The sequence below is a fragment of the Ursus arctos genome, unplaced genomic scaffold (genome assembly GCF_023065955.2).
Source record: "Ursus arctos isolate Adak ecotype North America unplaced genomic scaffold, UrsArc2.0 scaffold_1, whole genome shotgun sequence".
Lineage (NCBI taxonomy): Eukaryota > Metazoa > Chordata > Mammalia > Carnivora > Ursidae > Ursus > Ursus arctos.
The window spans coordinates 51,406,443-51,427,066 of NW_026622763.1; the positions used below are offsets into that span (position 1 = coordinate 51,406,443).

Consider the following 20,624-nt stretch of genomic DNA (forward strand, 5'->3'; position numbering starts at 1 on the left):
CCTCTTCCCTGGCCTTTTGATTTCCAGCCTAGAGCTGTGTATCGTTTTCCTAAGGGCTCATGTACTGCTGGCTAGGCCTTTGTGGCCTCCCTTGCTCCCTTTTTAGGCATCATGGCTCTGGCAGCAATAGTGCCTCAGCCTTTCTATTGAGTTTCGAAATCAGAAAGTATTCTAGTCATGTTCTTTTTCAAAATTATTTTGGTCATACAAGATCCCTTGTGTTTTCATAAAAATTTCTTTTTCTGTTTTCTACTTATTTGATTCCCACTTTGATTTTTTATTATTTTCTTCTTATTTCTTGGGTTCAATTTGCTCTTATTCTATTGAAGACTGAAACTTAGGTGTTTTGTTTGTTTGTTTAAGATTTATTTATTAGAGGGGCGCCTGGGTGGCTCAGTCGTTAAGCATCTGCCTTCGGCTCAGGGCGTGATCCCGGCGTAATGGGATCGAGCCCCGCATCAGGCTCCTCCGCTGGGAGCCCGCTTCTTCCTCTCCCACTCCCCCTGCTTGTGTTCCCTCTCTCGCTGGCTGTCCCTCTCTGTCAAATAAATAAATAAAATCTTTAAAAAAACAAAAAGCCAAAGATTTATTTATTAGAGAGAAAGAGCAAGCACAAGCAGGGGGAGCAGGAGACGGAGAAGGAGAAGCAGGCTCCCAGCAGAGGAGCCTGATGTGGGGCTCGATCCCAGAATCCTGGGATCACGCCCTGAGCCGAAGGCAGACGCTTAACGACTGAGCCACCCAGGCGCCCCTTTAATATAGACGTTTAAACATGCAAATACTTCCATATTTATATGTAACATGTATATTTATATATGAATATAAGCACTGCCTTAGCTGAGCACATACATTTTCATAAATGTTTTCATTCAATTCAAAATATCTTGTTCTTTCTTTTCTTTTTTTTTTTTTAAGTAATCTCTATACCCAGTGTGGGGCTTAAATTTACAACCCTGAGATCAAGAGTTGCATGCTCTACCAACTGAGCCAGCCAGGTGCCGTGGTTCAAAATCTCTTCTAATGGCGTTTTGATTCATGGGTTACTTAGAAGCATGTTGTTTAATTTCCAAATATTGTGGATTCCCAAATTTCCTTCTGTTGATATCTAATTCTGTTGTTGTCAGTAGCATGCTTTGTATGACTTCAGTTCTTTTTCATTTATTGAGTTTGTTTTATGGTTTACCTTAGGGGTGCATAAACTTTTTCTTTAAAGGGCCAAGTAATAAATATTTCATGATTTGCAAAGCCATGTATGTTCTGTGTTGCCATGGTTGAGATTTGGCCCATGGGCCATCATTTACTAATTTTTTGCCCATCATATGATCTATGCTGGAGAATGTTCCATGTGTGCTTGAAAAGAATGTGTATTCTGCTGTTGTTGGGTGAAATGTTACCTAACTATGAGCTAGGTCAAGTTAGTTGATGGAACTGTTCAAGTCTTCTCTATATTTGCTGCTTTTTCTGTCTGGTTGTTCTATCCATTATTGAGTAGTATTGAAATTCCCAGCTATTTTTGTTGAATTGTCTCTCTCTCCCCCCATTCTGTCAGTTTTTAATTCATTTATTTTGGGCCTCTGTTGTCAGTTGTATGTGTGTTTATAATTGTAATATCTTCTTCATGAATTAACTTGTCATTGTAAAATGTGCCTTTTTTTCTCTTGTAATTTTTTTCATTTTGAACTGTATTTTTTCCCAATTGTTTTTTATTGTGATAATGCTTAACTCATTCTTTCACTCTCAGCCTTTGAATCTAAAATGTTTCTGTTGTAGACAGCATATATAGTTGGATCTTTTTTTAATCCAGTGACAGTCTCTGCATTTTGATTGGAGTGTTTAATATATTTAGATTTAATGTAATTATCATTATGGTTGGAATTATGCTTCCCATTTTGCTGTTTGTTTTCCATATGTTGCTTTTTGTTGTTGTTCTTTTGTGTTAAATAGATTTTATTTATTTATTTATTTATTTATTTATTTATTTATTTATTTTTAATAAAAAACACGGGGCCCAGTGCAGGGCTTGAACTCACCACCCTGAGATCAAGACCTGAGCTGAGATCAAGAGTCAGATGCTTAACCGACTGAGCCACCCAGGAACCCCATAGATAGACAAATTTTAAATGAACAATTTTAATTCCTTTGTTTTGTTTTTGTTTTTCCACTTTTTTTAAGGTACTTTCTTAGTGGTTGCTCTGGGGATTACAATATGCATCTTAATTTATCACAGTTTTCCTCAGATTAATATTCAATTCCAGTAAAATAAAGAAATTATTTCATTATAATTATTCTTCCTCCTCTCTTTGTTCTACTGTTGTGATATATATTATATTTTTATATGTTAGGTACCAAACATTGGTTTTATAATTATTTTTAATGTAATTGTTTTTTAAGTCAGTTGAGAGGAGGAAAGAGAAAAATATATTTATACCGACTTTTATATTTATCTTCATAATTATCAGTGCTCTTAATTTCTTCGTATAGATTTGAGGTATCGTGTTCTTTTAAACTGAAGAACTTCTTTAGTTTTCTTTTAAGGGCAGGTCTGCTGGCAACACATTTCTTCGATCTTTACTTTTCTGAGAATGTCTTTATTTTACCTTCATTTTGAAGGATAATTTTGCTGGATATAGAATTCTTGTTTGACAGTTATTTTTCTTTCAGTACTTTGAATATATCACCCCACTGACTCCTAGCCATCTTTGGTTTCTGATGAGTGGTTTTCCTTTTGCTGCTTTCAGGATTTTCTGTTTGTCTCTGGCTTTTGACAAGGTCTGTACTTCCGTTATTTTCTTCCCTGTTGATTTTGTCATCTGTGTACCTTCCTAATAAACCATAATTTCATACCAAACTCATACAGTGACAGGATTTCACTTTAAAGCTGTAGTCCTATAATATATACTTCATTATTACATGTATATGATGTTAATACCACAAGGAAGCATTAAGAAGGTATTTGGTGCGGGGCACCTGGGTGTCTCAGTAAGTTAAGCGTCTGCCTTTGGCTCAGGTCATGATCCCAGGGTCCTGGGATCAAGCCCCACTTCCTACTGCTCAGGGAGCATGCTTCTCCCTCTCCCTCTGCCTGCCGCTCCCCCTGCTTGTGCTATCTCTCTGTCAAATAAATAAAATCTTTAAAAAAAAAAAAGTATTCAGTGCATACAGATCGAATGAATGGAGGATTGGATAATGACTCAATCATAAAACGTTACCCCTGCTCAGACTTTTTTTTAATAAACAGCTTTATTGAGATATAGTTAACGTATCATACAATTCACTTACTTAAATTGTACAATTTTTGAAATGATATTTACAGTGTAGCCATTATCATAATCTAATTTTGGAATATTCCTTTCTCCCAAAATAGAAACCCAGTACTCATTAGCAGTCACTCCTTTCCTCTTCTACCCCCCACTACCTATACCCTTCCAGCTCTAGGCAACCACTAATCTACTTTTAGTGTCTATAGATTTGCCTGTTCTGGACATTGAAGTCATATAATACATGATGCTTCTTTCACTTGGCATGTTTTCAAGATTCATCCTTGTTATAGCATGTATTATTTCTTTATTTCTTTTTATTGACAAAGAATATTCCCATTGTGTAGATATACCAAATTTTATGTATCCATTTATCAATTGATGGACATTTGGGTTGTTTCTGCTTTTTGGCTCTTAGGAATAGTGTTACTATAAATATTTGTGTACAAATGTTTGTGTGGACCTATGTTTCATATCTCTCAGGTACATACCTAGGAGTAGAAATGGTGGAACATCTGGTAACTATGTTTCACCTTTTGAGGAACCACCAGGCTATTTTCCAAAGTGGCTGTACCAATTTTACATTTCCACCAGGAATATGAAGGTTTCAGTTTCTCAACACACTCATCAGTATTTGTTACTGTCTTTTTTATTCTAATCATTCTAGTGGATGGAAATGGTATTTCAGTGGTTTTGATTTGCATTTTTTCTGTGGCTAATGATGTTGAGGATCTTTTCATGTGCTTATTGTCCCTTTGTGTATCTTCTTGAGAAACGTCTATTTAGAAGCTTTGCTTTTATGAGAGACTATGGACTATGAGAAACAAACTGAGGGCCTCAGAGAGGAGGGGGGTGGGGGAATGGGATAGACCGGTGATGGGTAGTAAGGAGGGCACGTATTGCATGGTGCACTGGGTGTTATACGCAACTAATGAATCATCGAGCCTTATATCGGAAACCGGGGATCTCTGTCAAATAAATAAATAAAATCTTTAAAAAAAAAAAAAAAGGCAAGAGCTCAGAAAAGTAAGGTGACTTGCCCATGGTCCTACATCTATGAATGACAGAACTGGGACTCAAAATGATTTTCTCTGTGTAGTCTTCTTTTTCTTTTTTTTTAAGATTTTATTTATTTATTTGACAGAGAGAGACAGCCAGCGAGAGAGGGAACAGAAGCACGGGGAGTGGGAGAGGAAGAAGCAGGCTCCTAGCGGAGGAGCCTGATGTGGGGCTCGATCCCAGAACACCGGGACCACGCCCTGAGCCAAAGGCAGACGCTTAACGACTGCGCCACCCAGGCGCCCCACTCTGTGTAGTCGTCTTTCTACCTATCATGTTTTGTTTTCTTTGTCCACTACATAAGAGACAAACATAAGGGAAGATCTATGCTATTCAGATGCATTGAAGAAAGGATCAAAATCATATTGTCATTTTATTCTTTAAAAAAAAAGAAGATTTGCTTGTGAAAACAAAGAGGTTTTTTTATTGTTGTTGGGTAAAAGCAGTATGACAGACTATAAAGGTTATTGGATTGAAGTAAGGGAGTTATAAATTGAGCTTCAGAAGCCTTAGCCATCAGAGAGTAGGAATTGATTGTCCAAACTTGAATCTCTCTTTTATATAGCTACTTTAATAAAACTAAGATGCATATGATAGATAACACCCATCAAAAAGTTTACATTTGAAAGGAGTAGCTCTAATTTTACAACTATATGTCTTTGCAAAAGGATTACACCTATAATTTTATTTGGCAAAGATAATGGTGCTGTTGTTTGATTAATAAGGAATAATTCTTTCTCATTGTAACTTTTGCCTTGTATAGTTCTTTTAAAAATATTTGTTTTTCTAGCCTAGCATGTATATTGAGATCACAAATGATGAATTATGTTGTATAAGGGAAATGTTATTCTGCCTTTTCTTTAGCGGAAGATCCATCCAAAAGCTATGTGAAATTAAGAGACTTTGTGCTTGTGAAACTTTGTCAAGATTTGCCCTGTTTTTCCCGGGAAAAGTTGATGCAAGGATTCAGTGAAGACATGGCAATAGAGGCACAACAGAAGTTCAAAATAAATAAGGTATTTTTATTCTGTAGAAGGAAAAACATTTCAGTTTTGAGGTTTTTTTTTTTTAAGTATGTAACTTAAACATTGTGGGTACATTAAGAATACACGTGTGGGAAGTAGCATTGGTTGAGAGTACAGGCTCTGAAGCCAAATTGGTTTAAGATCTGGCTACACCACTTACTCTGTGACTTAGGGCAATTGAATTTCTTCATTAATAGAATGGGAAGATAGTTGATATTATGGCTATATTAAGTGTAACAAGAAGAACAAAATGGATAGTATGATCTTATTTTTACTTTTCAAGAAAATGTTTGAAATTATAAAATAGTTATAAAATGTTTGAAATTATAAATTATAAAATATACTTCTATATATTTGAATTTTAAAGTAGTAAATATCCTAAAATAGGTACAGAAAAAATAATCTGGCAGTTCAGAGGAGGAAGTTTAGTTTATTATATTTATGTATGCAAGGGAATCAGAGTTTTTCATGGGACAGAGATGCATTTGATCGAAGCCTTGAAGAATGGGTAGGATTTGGATTATGAAAGTATTTGAGGGGCGCCTGGGTGTCTCAGCTGTTTGAGCATCAGACTTGATTTCAGCTCAGGTCATGATCTTGGGGTCTTGGGATTGAGCCCCATGTTGGGCTCAGCATAGAGTCTGTTTGGGTTTCTTTCCCTCTGCCCCGGGCCCCTGCTCATGTGCACACTTTCTCTGTCTTTCAAAATAAATAAAGAAATATTAAAAAAAAAGAGAGAGAGAGAGAGAGAGTTGAAGGGTATTCCAATAGTAAGGACTAGTATATGATACTATTACCCTCTCCTCCCTTGCTGATACGGTATTATAGTTTCTGATTTTTTTCACTTACTACTGTGATCATCTTTTTTGAGATACTTTTACTGGCTCTTACTCTTCTATAAGTTCCCTAAAGATAATTCTTCCCCAAAGTTCTTTTTTCAGTCCTCGTTTTCCCTCATTTTACTTACTCTACCTGGGAGAACTCATCTAACTCTCCAATATAGATTTTCCTCTTGCACTCCCAACACTGTATATGAAAAGTTTCCTGGGGCACCTGAGTGGCTCAGTCCCTTAGGTGTCTGACTCTTGATTTCGGCTCAGGTTATGATCTTGGGGTTGTGGGATTGAGACCCCGCATCCGGCTCCCCGCTCTGCAGGGAGTTTCCTTAAGATTCTCTCTCTCTCTCTCTCACAATAAATAAATCTTAAAAAGGTAAAAAAAGTTTCCTGGTCACTGACCTTCAACAGCTTAATTTGAACTGAAACTTTCCATCTTCTCCTGCATTAAAACACTTGAATAGCTCCTGGTTTAAAGATAAATGTATGGTTTAGAAATATTTGGAATGTCCAGACTATATTAAACCTTCAGAGAATTTATTCAACAGCTCAGCTTTTAAAAGAAAGGGAATAAGAACACATTTTTCAAAATCATACTTTTTTCTTAAAGAAATTAAAACTTGGTATGGCAAACTGAGCCTGTCATAATTTGTTCCCCACCAACCTTGGCAGACTCAACTTTCTACCACCTTCCTACATGCTCTGGCATTACTAAACCTCTTGTTATTTCCCAACTATGCTACATCTTTCTTCCTTTTATATCGCTTTACGTTAACTATGCCCTTTGCCCTTGATACCCCCTTCTTCTATTCCTCCATCTTTTTGCCTTGCCAGATACTGATTTGTTCAGGTGTCCCTTCTGGAAAGTTCAAACATCGTCTTCCCCATATACCTATACCTGATCTCTCCCCTACCCCCAATAAATATATATGGCACAAACAGAAAACTATGGGCTACTCTTTTGGCTTCAGTGATACCAAGATTTCTTGATTTTCCTAATATTTCTTTGTTTTTCTCTGCCCTGTAACTGTTACTTGTACTATAGAGTTCTGACCTCCCCTCATTGTTTCACTGTTTATGCTTTCTTAACCATAAAACAAACTATGGTTTAAACCAAAAACTACAGTTTTAAATCTTGTCTGGTATACTGATACTGCTTAAATCCTCGTTCTTAGACTAGAGTTTTCTTCAGGTTTTTATGTTCTGCTGCCTCCTAAATCTCACCTCGACTGAAAATTCACTGTCATTGTACACCCTCCTCCACACCCAATCCTTCCTCTTCTGTTTATCCAGAATCCTTGTTCCTTTAGTATTCTTATTGATTCTTAGTTCATGCCTTCATCATTTTTTGCCTGATTTAATAGCACAGCTTCTTAATTGGTCTCCCTGCCTTTCTTTTTGCTACCATTTCTATGTAGCTGAGAGAATGCTTTTTTGTGTGCTTTGCTCACGCCCCCATTTAAAATCCGTCACCTAGGGGCTCCTGGGTGGCTCAGTCCGTTAGGAGTATGACTCTTGGTTTCAGATCAGGTCATCATCTTGGGGCCCTGGGATTGAGCCCTGCATCAGCTCTGTGCTCAGTGTGGAGTCTGCTGGAGATGATCTCCCTCTCCTTCTCCCTCTGCTCACCCTCTCTCTAAAATAAATAAAATCTGGGGCGCCTGGGTAGCGCAGTTGTTAAGCGTCTGCCTTCGGCTCAGGGCATGATCCTGGAGTTCCGGGATCGAGTCCCACATCGGGCTCCTCCGCTGGGAGTCTGCTTCTTCCTCTCCCACTCCCCTGCTGTGTTCCCTCTCTCGCTGGCTGTCTCTCTGTCACATAAATAAATAAAATCTTTAAAAATAATAAAATAAAATAAAATTTTTAAAAAATAACAAATAAAATAAAAAGTAAAATCCATCACCTACTAGATAAAAGCCCAACTCTTTTAATATATTATGTAAGGCTCTCAGCTTCTCTGTCCTCACATTACTTCTACTCACTACTTTTCATTTTGTGCTCCAGCTGTGTCAAGCTGCCTCAGTCTTGCACGTGTGTGCTGTGTGCACTTGTACACTCACAGTGCCCTCCTCTCTTTCTAGACTGGCATGGTCCCTTCCCTTTAAGATTTAGCTCAGGTTTCTTTCCCCAGGAATCCTCGTAGGCCATCCCCAGGCTATGCTACCATACTACCCTACACATATTTCCATCATTAAATTAACCATACCTCAGTCGTTTGTGTTACCCATGAGGCTGCTAGCTCCTCGAGGGCAGAGACTATCTTTTATTGTTTTTTGTCTGGTACCTAGCACAATTTCTGGCCCATAGCAAATACTCGATATATCCTGTGTTTTTTTGGGAAAGTATCACTATTTTGTAATTAAAAGTGTTCATGTTCTTTTGTTTCATTAAGCAACATGCTAGGCGGGTTTATGAAATTCTTCGACTACTGGTAACTGACATGAGTGATGCTGAACAATACAGAAGCTATAGACTGGACATCAAAAGAAGACTAATTAGTCCATATAAGGTAGGACTTTCCAGAGTCTTAAACATTATATTCTTGTCACTGTTTAAAAATGGAGAAGAGGGGCGCCTGGGTGGCTTAGTTGGTTAAGTGTCTGCCTTCGGCTCAGGTCATGATCTCAGGGTCCTGGGATTGAGCCTCGCATCAGGCTCCCTGCTCAGTGGGGAGTCTGCTTCTGCCCCTCCCCCTGGCTCATGCTCTCTCTCACTCAGATAAATAAATAAAATCTTTAGAAAATAAAAAATAAATAAATAAAAATGGAGAAGAGGGTCACCTGGCTGGCCGAGCATGTGACTCGATCTTGGGGTTGAGAGTTCAAGCCCCACATTGGGGGTAGAGTTTACTTTAAAAAACACTTTTTTAAATAAATAAATAATAAAATGGAGAAGAAAGTGTAGCAGTTGCCAGTCTGTGGAACAGTCCAAGTCGTTTTCCTAAATTAACTTTTACAAAAGTGAAAATATTCTTCCAGTTAGTTATAAGAAGCCTCACTGTCATAATTTTCCAGTGTAAGCTATAAGTCTGTTTTCATTCACCTAAAAACTAATCCCAAGGGTAGTCTACCCATGGTTACTTTTCATTTCATTTGTTTGCCATCTTTTAAATATCTGAATGCTCAGACTTTTCCTGAATAAATTACCTTGTTTTAACAGTCTCTAGTTTGTTCTACAGTAAACTTGTTCTAAGTCTCTAGTTTCCTATTTGTTATATATATTGTGTTTGCATTTGCTCCCTTCTTCCTAAATATGGCCTTGGTTGCCATTTTTAACCTCTATACTTTACCATAGCTGAAATTGCAGCATAGTATTATTTACTTATTTTTTTAAACAGTCTTTCTTTCCTTCTACCCCCTACCCCTTTTCTCATCTCCCATATTTTCCTCTCAGAAACTCAGAAACTTCCCCTCCTAGATTAGGTTTGTCCTCATGATCATTTGGCTATTATTAAGGTAGATATTGCCCATGACAGCCTGTGTGAATGAGGATTTGCTATGATAGTTGCAGCTGTGCAGTAAGCTGATTGGGGAGAATATTTGTTAATTTGTTCAGTAAATAATTAGTGAGCACCTGACATGTGGTTGCTACATTTATATACACTATATCGTAGGCTTATACGATGCAATAGCTGGGAACATAAATGACAAATCCCAAAATTTTCTGTTTTATGGACTATCTATAGCAGGTTGTAAAACATTGTAATGGTCTCTCTTCCCCCAGATTGTTCAAAGTAGCATTTTATTCTTTGATATTTATCACTTCAGAAACATCAGAAAATTGGTAAAAATGGCTCTTTCCAAAAGTTTTGAGTTTGGAAGTAATATTTGTCATCTAGAAAATTTCTTTATGTTGAAATGTGGGGATATAGAACAGTATAATTAGATGTTATCATGGCAGCATTTCAGAGTACAGGCATACCTCAGAGATACTGCAGGTTCGGTCCAGACCACTGCAAGAAAGTGAATATTGCAATAAAGCAAGTCAAATGGAAGTTTTTGGTTTTCCAGTGCGTTTAAAATTACATTTACAGTCTATACTCTGCTTAGTGTACAATAGCATTACATTTAAAAACTGACATACCTTAATTTAAAAATATGTTATTGCTAAAAAATGCTAACCATTATCTGAGCTCTGAGTGAGTCATAATGTTTTTGCTGGTAGAGTGTCTTACCTTGATGTTAATGGCTGCTGACTGTGATCAGGGTGGTGGTTGCTGAAGGTTGGGGTTGGCTATAACAGTTTCTTAAATAAGACAACAGTGAAGTTTGTCACATCGATTGACTCTTCCTTTCTCTATTGCGTGCAATGCTGTTTGATAGCATTTTATCTACAATAGAACTTTTTTCAAAATTAGGAGTCAGTACTCATAAACCCTGCTGCTGCTTTATCAACAAAGTTGATGTCATATTCTAAATCCTTTGTTGTCATTTCAACCATCTTCACAGCATCTTCATCAGAAGTAGGTTCCATCTCAAGAATTACTTTCTTTGCTCATCCATAAGAAGCAACTCCTTATCTGTTCAGATTTTATCATGAGATTTCAACAATTCAGTCGCACCTTCAGTCTCCACTTCTAGTTCTAGTTCTCTTGTTCTTCCACTATGTCTCGGTTACTTCCTTCACTGAAGTCTTGACCCCTTCAGAGTCATCCATGAGGGTTGAAATAAACTTCTTCCACATTTTGCCTCTTCCCATGAATCACAAGTGTTCTTAATGGTATCTAGAATGGTGAATCCTTTCCAAAGGTTTTCAGTTTCCTCTGCCTAGGTCTATCAGAGGAATCACTATCTACAGCAGCCATAGCCTTATGAAATGCACTTCTTAAATAGTAAGACTTGAAAATCAAAGTTATTCCTCGATTCATGGGCTACTGTGTTGATATTGTGTTAGCAGATATGAAAACAATATCAATTCCGTTGTACATCTCCATCAGAGCTCTTGGGTAACCAGATACATTGCCAGTGAGCAGTGATCTTTTAAAAGGAATCCTTTTTTCTGAGCAGTATGTCTCAACAGTGGGCTTAAAATATACTGTGTTGCAAACAGATGTGCTGTCATCTAGGCTTTGTTATTCCCTTAGAGCATAGGCAGAGTAAAACCAGTAAAAACCAGAGTAAAACCACAGTAAAACCATTCTTCAGGGCCCTAGGATGTTTGGAATGGTCAATGAGCATTGGCTTCAATTTAGTCACCAGCTGCATTAGGGACCCTAAACAAGGGACTCAACCCATTCTTTGAAGCTTCGAAGCCAAGCATCTCCTCTCTAGCCATGAAAGTCCTAGATGGCATCTTCTCCAAAGAAGGCTGTTTTGGGGTGCCTGGCTGGCTCAGTCAGAAGAGCATGTGACTTGGGGCGCCTGGGTGGCTCATTTGGTTAGGTGTCTGCCTTCGGCTCAGGTCATGACCTCTGGGTCCTGGGATTGGGCCCCATGTTGGGCTTCCTGCTCAGCAGGGAGTCTGCTTCTCTCTCTCTCTCTCTCTTTCCCTCTGCCCCTCCCCATCGTTCGTTTTCTCTCTCTAATAAATAAAATCTTGAAAGAAAAAAAAAAAGCATGTGACTTAATCTCAGGGTCGTGGGTTTGAGCCCCACGTTGTGTATAGAGATAACTTAAATAAACTTAAAAAAAAAAAAAAGGCGGCGGCTGTTTGGTCTACATTGAAAATCTGTTGTTTAGTGGAGCCACCTTCGTTAATTATCTTAGCTCGATCTTCTGGATAACTCGCAGCTTCTGCATCAACACTTGCTGCTTCACCTTGCACTTTCATGTTATAGAGATGACTTCTTTCCTTAAACTGCAGGAACCAACCTCCCCTAGCTTCAGACTTTTCTTCTGCAGCCTGCTCATTTCTCTCTGCCTTCAGAGAATTGAAGAACGTTAGGGCCTTGCTCTGGATTAGGCTTTGGCTTAAGGCACTGTTGTGGCTGGTTTGATCTTCTAGCCAGACCGCTAAAACCTTCTCCATATCAGCAGTAAGGCTGTTCTGCTTTTTTATTATTTGTGCGTTTACTGGAGAAGCATGTTCAATTTCCTTCAAGAATTTTGCATTCACAGCTTTGCCTGTTTGGCACAAGAGACCTACTTTTTGGCTTATCTCAGCTTTTGATATGCCTCCTCACTAAGCTTAATCATTTCTGGCTTTGATTTAAAGTGTGAGATGTGCAATTTCACTTGAACACTTAAAGGCCATTGTAGGGTTAATTTCAGTCTTGGCCTAATTTTTTTTTAATATTCGCCTAATTTCAATATTGTTGTCTCAGGGAATAGGGAGGCCTGAGGAGAGATGGGGGGGGGACACGTGGTCGGTGGTGCAGTCAGAACACACACAACATTAAGTTCATCATCTATCGCTCAGTTTGTGGTGCCCCAAAATAATTACAGTAGTGTAACATCAAAGATCTCTGGTTATAGATTACCACCACAAATATAATAGTAATGAAAAAGTTTGAAATCTTGCAAGAATTACCAAAATGAGACACAAAGACATGAAGTGAACAAATACTGCTGGAAAAATGGTGCCAGTAGACTTGCTGGACCAGGGTTGCCACAAACCTTTGTTTGTTTTAAAAAAAAAAAAAAAAAGAATATCTGTGAAGCACAATAAAATGAGATATGGCTATATTAAAACTGTTTTAGCAAAATAATTTATTGAATTATGCATCTCAGACAATTATTTGACATTTTATATAGGCAGATGTAGCACATGAAAGATCATGAATTCTAAATGTAAGCAGTCACAAACTCATGCCAAATAGGAATTTCTATAGTTCATAAAAGCAAGTATTTTTTACCTTAAAGAATGGTAATGATTTGATTTTTTTATATTAAGTATCCTCACCTGCAAACAAGTTCACCTATCTGAAAGACAACTGAAAACTGGGTATTAAACTCTTTAGGTTCTTAACACAGCTGAGTGTCACCATCCTTGCACTAAAGTTCATACATAGATCACAACTTCTTCAGATGCTTGCTTGAACTGTATTTATAGTAATGTGCATTTTAATAAGTTCAGTTATCCAGTATTCTATCCCATTGAGAAAAACAAGAAAGCTTGAGGGTCCCCCTCCCCTACTTTAGGTTGATAGTCCCACTGCTTGGGGTAGGAAACCTACCACAAACTTCAAGAAAGTCTAGAAATAAGTTAAATGTCCAATAAACGTGGGAGGAGTGCTGTGACTTCCTTGTTGAATGGATGCAGATGATTTTCTTCGTTATTCCAGTATGATATTATGTACTTTGTTGTGTTATTACAGTATTCTCAGATGTAAAATTATATTTAAGAATAAAGTAAAATTGCTTAATAATGAGTGTGATTTAGAATTTTTTTTAGGTCTTTAAAATGTATGCCTAATGGGGAAAGTTTGGAGTGTAAAATTTACATGTTTCACATTTTATGAAAAGAAATTTAAAATTTTGATTGTCACTGTTATTACTGAAGTATGAAATTATTTATTTATTGATAGCAAATTCTGTGCTGCCTGTATTTGAGGAATCAAGGTTACCTGTCAGTCTAAACACACTCTCCCACTAAGAAATTATTTGGGTAGCTATTAGAAGTACTTGTACCTCGCTTTAATAGTTTTTAAACACTGGTAATTCATTTTTTCAGTGCCAGAAGGGGGGAAATAACCTTTATCAACTAGAATCATTTTTTTAAAGCACAAAAAGAAACTCCCTCACCATTACAGAAGTAATTTTTAGGTGTTCAAAAAAAGATAAATTTGAACAATTTGGCTAAAAAAAGAAAAATTGGTGTAGCTGCTTGGTTTTAGCATTAAAGCTTTTATATTGTTTCATGGGAATAATTTAATTCTTAGTTGGTTTACAAATATAAAATTTAGAATCATTGTTAATATCATTGCATTTGAAATCTGGAAACTCAGTTTTGAGGTCTGGTTCTTTTAGAAATTGTGTAACTGTTGACAGCTTATTAACACCTGGGTATTAGACTTCCCTTCCATAAAATGGAAATGTCTCCGTAGTTAGGCACTGAACAGAAAGAAATAAAATACAGTGGTGCATGTTTTAAAAGATGTCTTTTGACAGGTCTTTGGAATTAATATGCCTCCACACCATTATTATTTTAAAATTCTTATAAAAGAACCTTATCTCTATACTTCACAAAAGTGACTAGTTCAGCCGAAAGAAATTAAGGAGCCCTTAGTAGAGATGGTAGCATTTTTGAGATTATATTTGTAAGCCCTCTAGGAACATGTGAAAGCTAGGCAAGAAGAAAGGGCTATTTTCTGGAAATAAATTCATATCCAAGCCAAATGTTAACATAAATAAGTTTAAAATAATGCCATCTTTAATTTGTCTTCATTAATTAAAAATTATGACCTCCCCTAATCTATGAAGGAATTAAGTTTTTGTTTTTGGAAGGGAAAAAAGTATTCTAAAGCTTATAGAATATCTATTCCAATCTTAAGGGGTTCTACCTTTCATTATTTCATTTGTTCTCCCAATGTATGTCACTTGGCTGGATAGGGGTGTTCCCCAAATCAATTTGGGGGTTTTTAATTGTTTTTTTAACACATTCTTTAAAAGATAAATTTGTAATATACATATAGACAATGGAATATAAATAATTTAAGGAATATTAAAGATGAATAAAGCAAATAACCTCAAATTATTTTTAAAATTGAATCATACCTTACATGTTCATGAGGAGCTTAAATATATAGTTTTATATTTTTTCCATAAAGCTGTTTATAGGTATTTTTGTTCCTATGTATTTTATTATCATTTTTTAAAAGATTTTATTTGAGAGTGTGTGGAAGCACTGAGCACGAGTAGGGGGGCGGGGAGGGTGGAGAGGCAGAGGGAAAAGCAGACTCCCCACTGAGCAGGGAGCCTGGACACAGGTTCCATTCCAGGACCCTGAGATTACACCTGAGCCAAAGTCAGATGCTTAACTGACTGAGCCACCCAGGCACTGCTAATTCATAAATTTTCCATCATGCCAATAAAAATTAAAGTAGTGATTAATTCTGACATCCAATGAAGAAATTGAAGGTGGGGGGGGGTAATAAATCGGGGATGTAAGCTCTCAGATTTAAGAACAGCATAATAATTTAAAACAGTATGTTACTGGCACAGGATTCCTTTTATAGGTTATTTGCAACAAAAGTTGATAGTCTAGAAATATTTAAGAATTTAATATGATGGTTCTATTATATATATAAGAATTTAATATGATTGGAGGTATCTTCAAGCAATGGGGTTAAATTAATAAACATTATAACTGATTAGCAATTTAGAAAAATAGCTTCTATTCCTATCACACACCACAGTAATTTGCTGATGAATTACCCTTTAGTTCCTGAACTGCTTTCTTAAGTTAAATGCTCTTATATAGTGCAGTCATGCCTGTTGGCAGAAAAAATAACTTTTACAACAGAAACAAAGTATTTCTCATCCACATGATTGAAGAGCAAGGAATACACTGTCCTCGTAGGACTTAGGAACAATAAATGTGAACTTTCATCAGTTCTCTGGAACTGATATTCAGAATGTGATCAGTAGATCAGTAACATTAGCATCACTTAGGAGCTTGTTAGAAATGCAGAATCTTGGGGGCACCTGGGTGGCTCAGTCGGTAGAGTATTCCACTCCTGATCTCAGAGTCATGAATTCAAGCCTCACGTTGGGTGTAGAGCTTACTTTAAAAAAGTAAAATAAAAACGTGTGGTTATTAATTTAGCTTTATTTTAAGCTTTTTAAGTAGTAATCATGACACACTTGCCTAGTATTCCAAAATTATTAGGGTTCTCTTTAAGGGACATTTATTAGCTTTTATGATGGATTTAGGGTTTGTTTGTTTTGATTGTCTTTTGAAAGGCAATTAGATACAGGAACTAAAAAATACAGATTTCCAACCAGATTGTTAGGGTTTGCATTCTGGCCTCTCATCTTAACTACCTTTGTGTCAATTTATTCAACTCCCGTATCCTATTTTTTTCTTCATCTATCAATTGTAGAAAATAGACTACCTATCTTAAAGAGTTGTTAGGATTACATGAGTTAATAGATGTGATTTCTGATCTTTATGTAAAGTTAGCTCTTTATTATATGTTCTAGTAAAAGAAGATTGACATATTAATCTAGAACAGCTTACCCAAAATATATGAAAGTTCCGTGTATTGCAGTGTTTCCATACTGTATTGCAGTGTTGCCACTTATCCAGGAATCTTGGAGTCATTCTTCATTCCCCGTATCACGCAGTATTTTCTTCCTTAAATCTGCCATTTCCCCTCCATCTCTGATCCTACTGGCTTGGTCTAGGCTTTCATCATCTCACTTGAATTTTTACAGTAGCTGTGAACTTGGTCTTCCAGTCCCATCCTCAGCATTACTAGCACAGTGTTGTTCTGACACAGTGTCCCACCTGAAGGTTGTTACTGGCTCCCTTCTAGCCCAGCATGGTGGGTTCCTTCTCAGTAAAATGTGCGGGTGGGGGGTGGGGACGGTTTAATAAGATAATGTATTTCTGGATAGTAGAAATTCAGTAAGTGCTAGTTAATATTACATTTTTGAAGTGGGACAGTTTTTGGTTATTCTGAAACTCTTCAGACGGTTTATGTTAAAATTAATATGTGGTCCATAAATACATTGCTGGGTAAGGAAACTTAGAGATGAACTTAGTGGCAGGAAGAAGGCAGTTTGGAATTAAAACTAATGCAATGAATTAATGATTCAGTAGTGAAATGGAAAATAATAGCACTTAATCTCAGTTGTCTTTCTTCAGTTAATACATTTATTTATTAAAAAATTTTTGGGTGTCTGCACTGGCCAGTTCTTTATTATGCTTTGGAGAGGGGGCTGTTAGTGTATGTATATTTACCATCAATTGACACAAATTCCGAGTCTTCTAGTTAACTCCATTTGGAGGGTTTGTAATTCATGGTTAACATTATGTTTAGGCTTCCTTAAGGAAAAAACTGTGTGGGACAAATTTGGGCATATTCCTACAACAGTGGAGACTTAAAATTCAAAGAATATAAGGAAATTTATCTTCTTTCTTAGTCTAACCAATAATTGTGTTTGTTGCTTAGAAAAAGCAGAGAGATCTTGCTAAAATGAGAAAATGTCTCAGACCAGAAGAACTGACAAACCAGATGAACCAAATAGAAATAAGCATGCAACACGAACAGCTGGAAGAAAGCTTTCAGGAACTTGTGGAAGATTACCGACGTGTTATTGAACGCCTCGCTCAAGAGTAAAGATGATTTGGCTCTGTACAGGAAGTTTGCAAATTTCTGTACATTGTGTTGTGGAAAATCTGATGATGACTTTAATTTTAAAATCTTGTAACATTTACTTACATTAAAAGTTATCTATCTTATCTTTAGTTGAATATTTTCTTTTGGAGAGATTGTATATTTTAAAATACTGTTTAGAGTCTATGAGCATATATTACATTTTAAAAAAATATATAGCTTCTGAAATACCACTGCAATTGCTTCCCTTCTTACCAGTATAATAAATGCTTAGTTGTGATATGCTAATGTGTGATATGATTCTTAAGTACTTAAAATAAACTTTTTGGTCTTGTTAAAAAAAACTTTAGGTTTTCACATCGCATAATACCCTCTAGGTCCATTCACGTTGTCACAAATGGCTTTTAGGCTTTTATTATCATTCCTCCTGTGTTTTGCTTCTAAGATTTTACATCTGGCACTTTTAAAACACATTTCTTTAAGGTCTTCCCTAGTAATCTTGTTTTTCCTATGTAAGTTCTCCAAATAGAGGAAATATTCCTAGTATAGATTTGTTTTTAAATAAACTCCTCTACTAACTGTTTGTTGGGGGTAGGATGGGTGGGTAAAAAAGAAAAAGGAAACTAGATATAGCCTAAAGCCAAAATGTTTGACATCACATATTAATTGAAGATAATTTAAAAGTTAGCATAAATGTATAAATAAAATTTTGGGAAAAAAACATAAATGTTTTATAAATAATGTAAAATAATAAGTCAGTTTATAAAAATCAATTTATACGCCATTATTGAAATATATCTTGTGTAAAATGAGGTGTATATGTGTTGTGATTTGTTACAAGGTTCTGAAGATGTCGAAGTCCAAGAGGAAAAAACCCAAAAGCAATGATAAATTGCTTACTGTAGTCTTATTTTTATTAGAGTATAAATAAATTGCTTGATATGGAATCATTAAAAGCCTCATGTTTATAATGTGTGCCAGTAAGTGAGGTGTTGTATAACATAAAAAAATGGCATGTAAGTTGAACTTTTAAAATCCGATTTGTTCAGTGCTTAAGGCAAAATCCCAACTTGGCTAAGCACTGTCTTGTCCTTAGATCTGCTTTCCACCAGTAAAACCTGTCAAACCTAGGAGAAGCAAAGTAACTAGTACCCTCTGGACACACAGCAGCTGTGGTCAGCAGCATACCAGCAGCACTAAGCCATCCCCTTTGAATTAGGCTGTTGGAAAAGTTTTAGTCTCATCTCAAAGCTTATATATGTAGATGAAACTTGGATTTCTGAAAGTATATATGTACAAAATTTGTTCAGATAGAATGAACTAGTTCAGTTAAAATCCTTTCTGAAAATACATGAAAGCAATTTGCTTTCCATCTAAATTAGCTAATTAAAAACTTCTCATTCAAAATTCACATTCAATACTTAGAGATGAGCTCCAAGGGGTGGGCGGTCAGTACAATCTAAACAAATTATCTTTCAACATATTTTTGATGTAGAAACCAGAAAAAGCCAGTGGAATACCAATTTCTGTACTTTTTTTTAAAGCAATGTTCTATGATCCATTTATGGATAAAAATCTGCTTTAGCATTAATCTTTGGGACTTGAAAGGCTGTCCCTTCATGGATTTAGAAGGTTGAAAATCTGATAGATCTGTACCTTGTATAATGTAATTAAATACAAGGATGGGTGTGTAGACCATGTATGAACCCAACACAGCCACCTTCTAGGTCCTGGTGATCACTTTCACCCTCCAAGAGTAGCCTTCACCCATTTTATCATCCACATACACATCTGTATTTACTTGTGGCCTTTACTTTTTTTCACTGACCTTCCCCCCCTCCAATCACCCTTAATTTTTTTCCTGTCCTCCAAATTGCATTTTCTGTACATGTAAGAATTTTCTGAGCATCAGTTTTTTCATCTGTAAAATGAGGTTGTACTAGAATTCTCTCTAGGCTTCCTCCCTGTTCTAAGATAACATGTTTATCCTTCTCATATCTTTTCTTCTCATTCTAAATGCTTTTATACTAAAATGTGAGTGTTGATGTGATATATATCTAAAATAAAGCATTTTTGTAAGTCATTCAAAATTCATAGTTTATATGTGACTTAAAATGTGAGAGGAAAAAAACAAAACACTTTGTGTCCCTGATTATCTCCAAATTGCCAAGGCCCCAGCTTGTTGTATCAGAACCTCGTCTATTCTGAAAATTTATCTCATCCACTGCCTCCTTGCCTACTAGAGGAAAGTGGACAGCAAAACCCCCAGCACTGTATCAGAGAATGATTAGAATCGTAGACCTCAGAGGTCAAATGATTTAATTCCTTAAGCTCAATCTTAAGTTTTTTATTAGAATTTAAAAGTCTGTTTAACAGTATTAAATACTGATTAAATAATAAAGTACCCATAATTCTTCCTCTTTTAAAAAAAGATTTATTTATTAGAACAGGAGCTGGGGGAGGGGCAGAGGGCGAGAGAATCCTCAAGCAGACTCCCTGCTGAGCCTCAAGCCTGATGTGGAACTCAATCCCAGAATCCTGAGATCATAACCTGAGCTGACATCAAGAGTTGGATACTTAATCGATTGAGCCACCCAGGCGCTCCCATAATTCTTCCTTCTGAGTGAAATTATTTTACATTTGTATATTGTCTCTGTGTTTACATTAAATACAGTAGTATTCTTAACATTTCCAGTGTTTAAAATGGTTCTAACAGATGAACAATATTTCATACTGATATGCCCATAATAAACTATTAGTTTTTTTTTATTACAACATTCAAATGAATTAATGTCTTTGTGTAATATATTTTTGTATCTGTTAAATCATTTCCTTAAGATAAATTCCTGGGAAATGCAATTACTGAGTCAAAGGGCAGGAATATCTCTATGGCTCAGTTATACAAACATGCCACATTCTCCAGAAAAGGTTGTAAATTACTAACATATGAATGGGTGTACTAGTTTTAACAGAATTTGAGTGCCATGGGGTATTGATTTTGTTGTTTCAATAGTATAAAATCTCAAATTTATATTCCTTTTGCTTAATGGGAAGGCTGAATATTCTTCCATTTTTCATGAAGTTTTTTCCCTAATATGAATTATCCATTTGATTTTTTTAAATTTATCTTTTGGGATCTACACCTTCACTTTATAGATGGACAACAGATCCAGAGGTTCACTTGCATAAGGTCACATTATAAATTCATTGCAAAGTCAGGACTATC

The 20,624-nt window shown here is 36.2% G+C and overlaps 1 protein-coding gene across 1 annotated transcript in view; it reads left to right on the plus strand.

Moving 5' to 3' along the window:
* Positions 1-19,488, plus strand: part of HAT1 (histone acetyltransferase 1) — a 60,851-nt gene extending 41,363 nt beyond the window's left edge. The window contains exons 9-11 of the mRNA XM_026492561.4: positions 5,181-5,332; positions 8,570-8,686; positions 17,234-19,488. Coding sequence (XP_026348346.1) covers positions 5,181-5,332; positions 8,570-8,686; positions 17,234-17,401 — 437 coding nt within the window. The 3' untranslated portion in view covers positions 17,402-19,488. The remainder of the gene's footprint in view (positions 1-5,180; positions 5,333-8,569; positions 8,687-17,233) is intronic.
* The last annotated feature ends 1,136 nt before the right edge of the window (positions 19,489-20,624 follow it).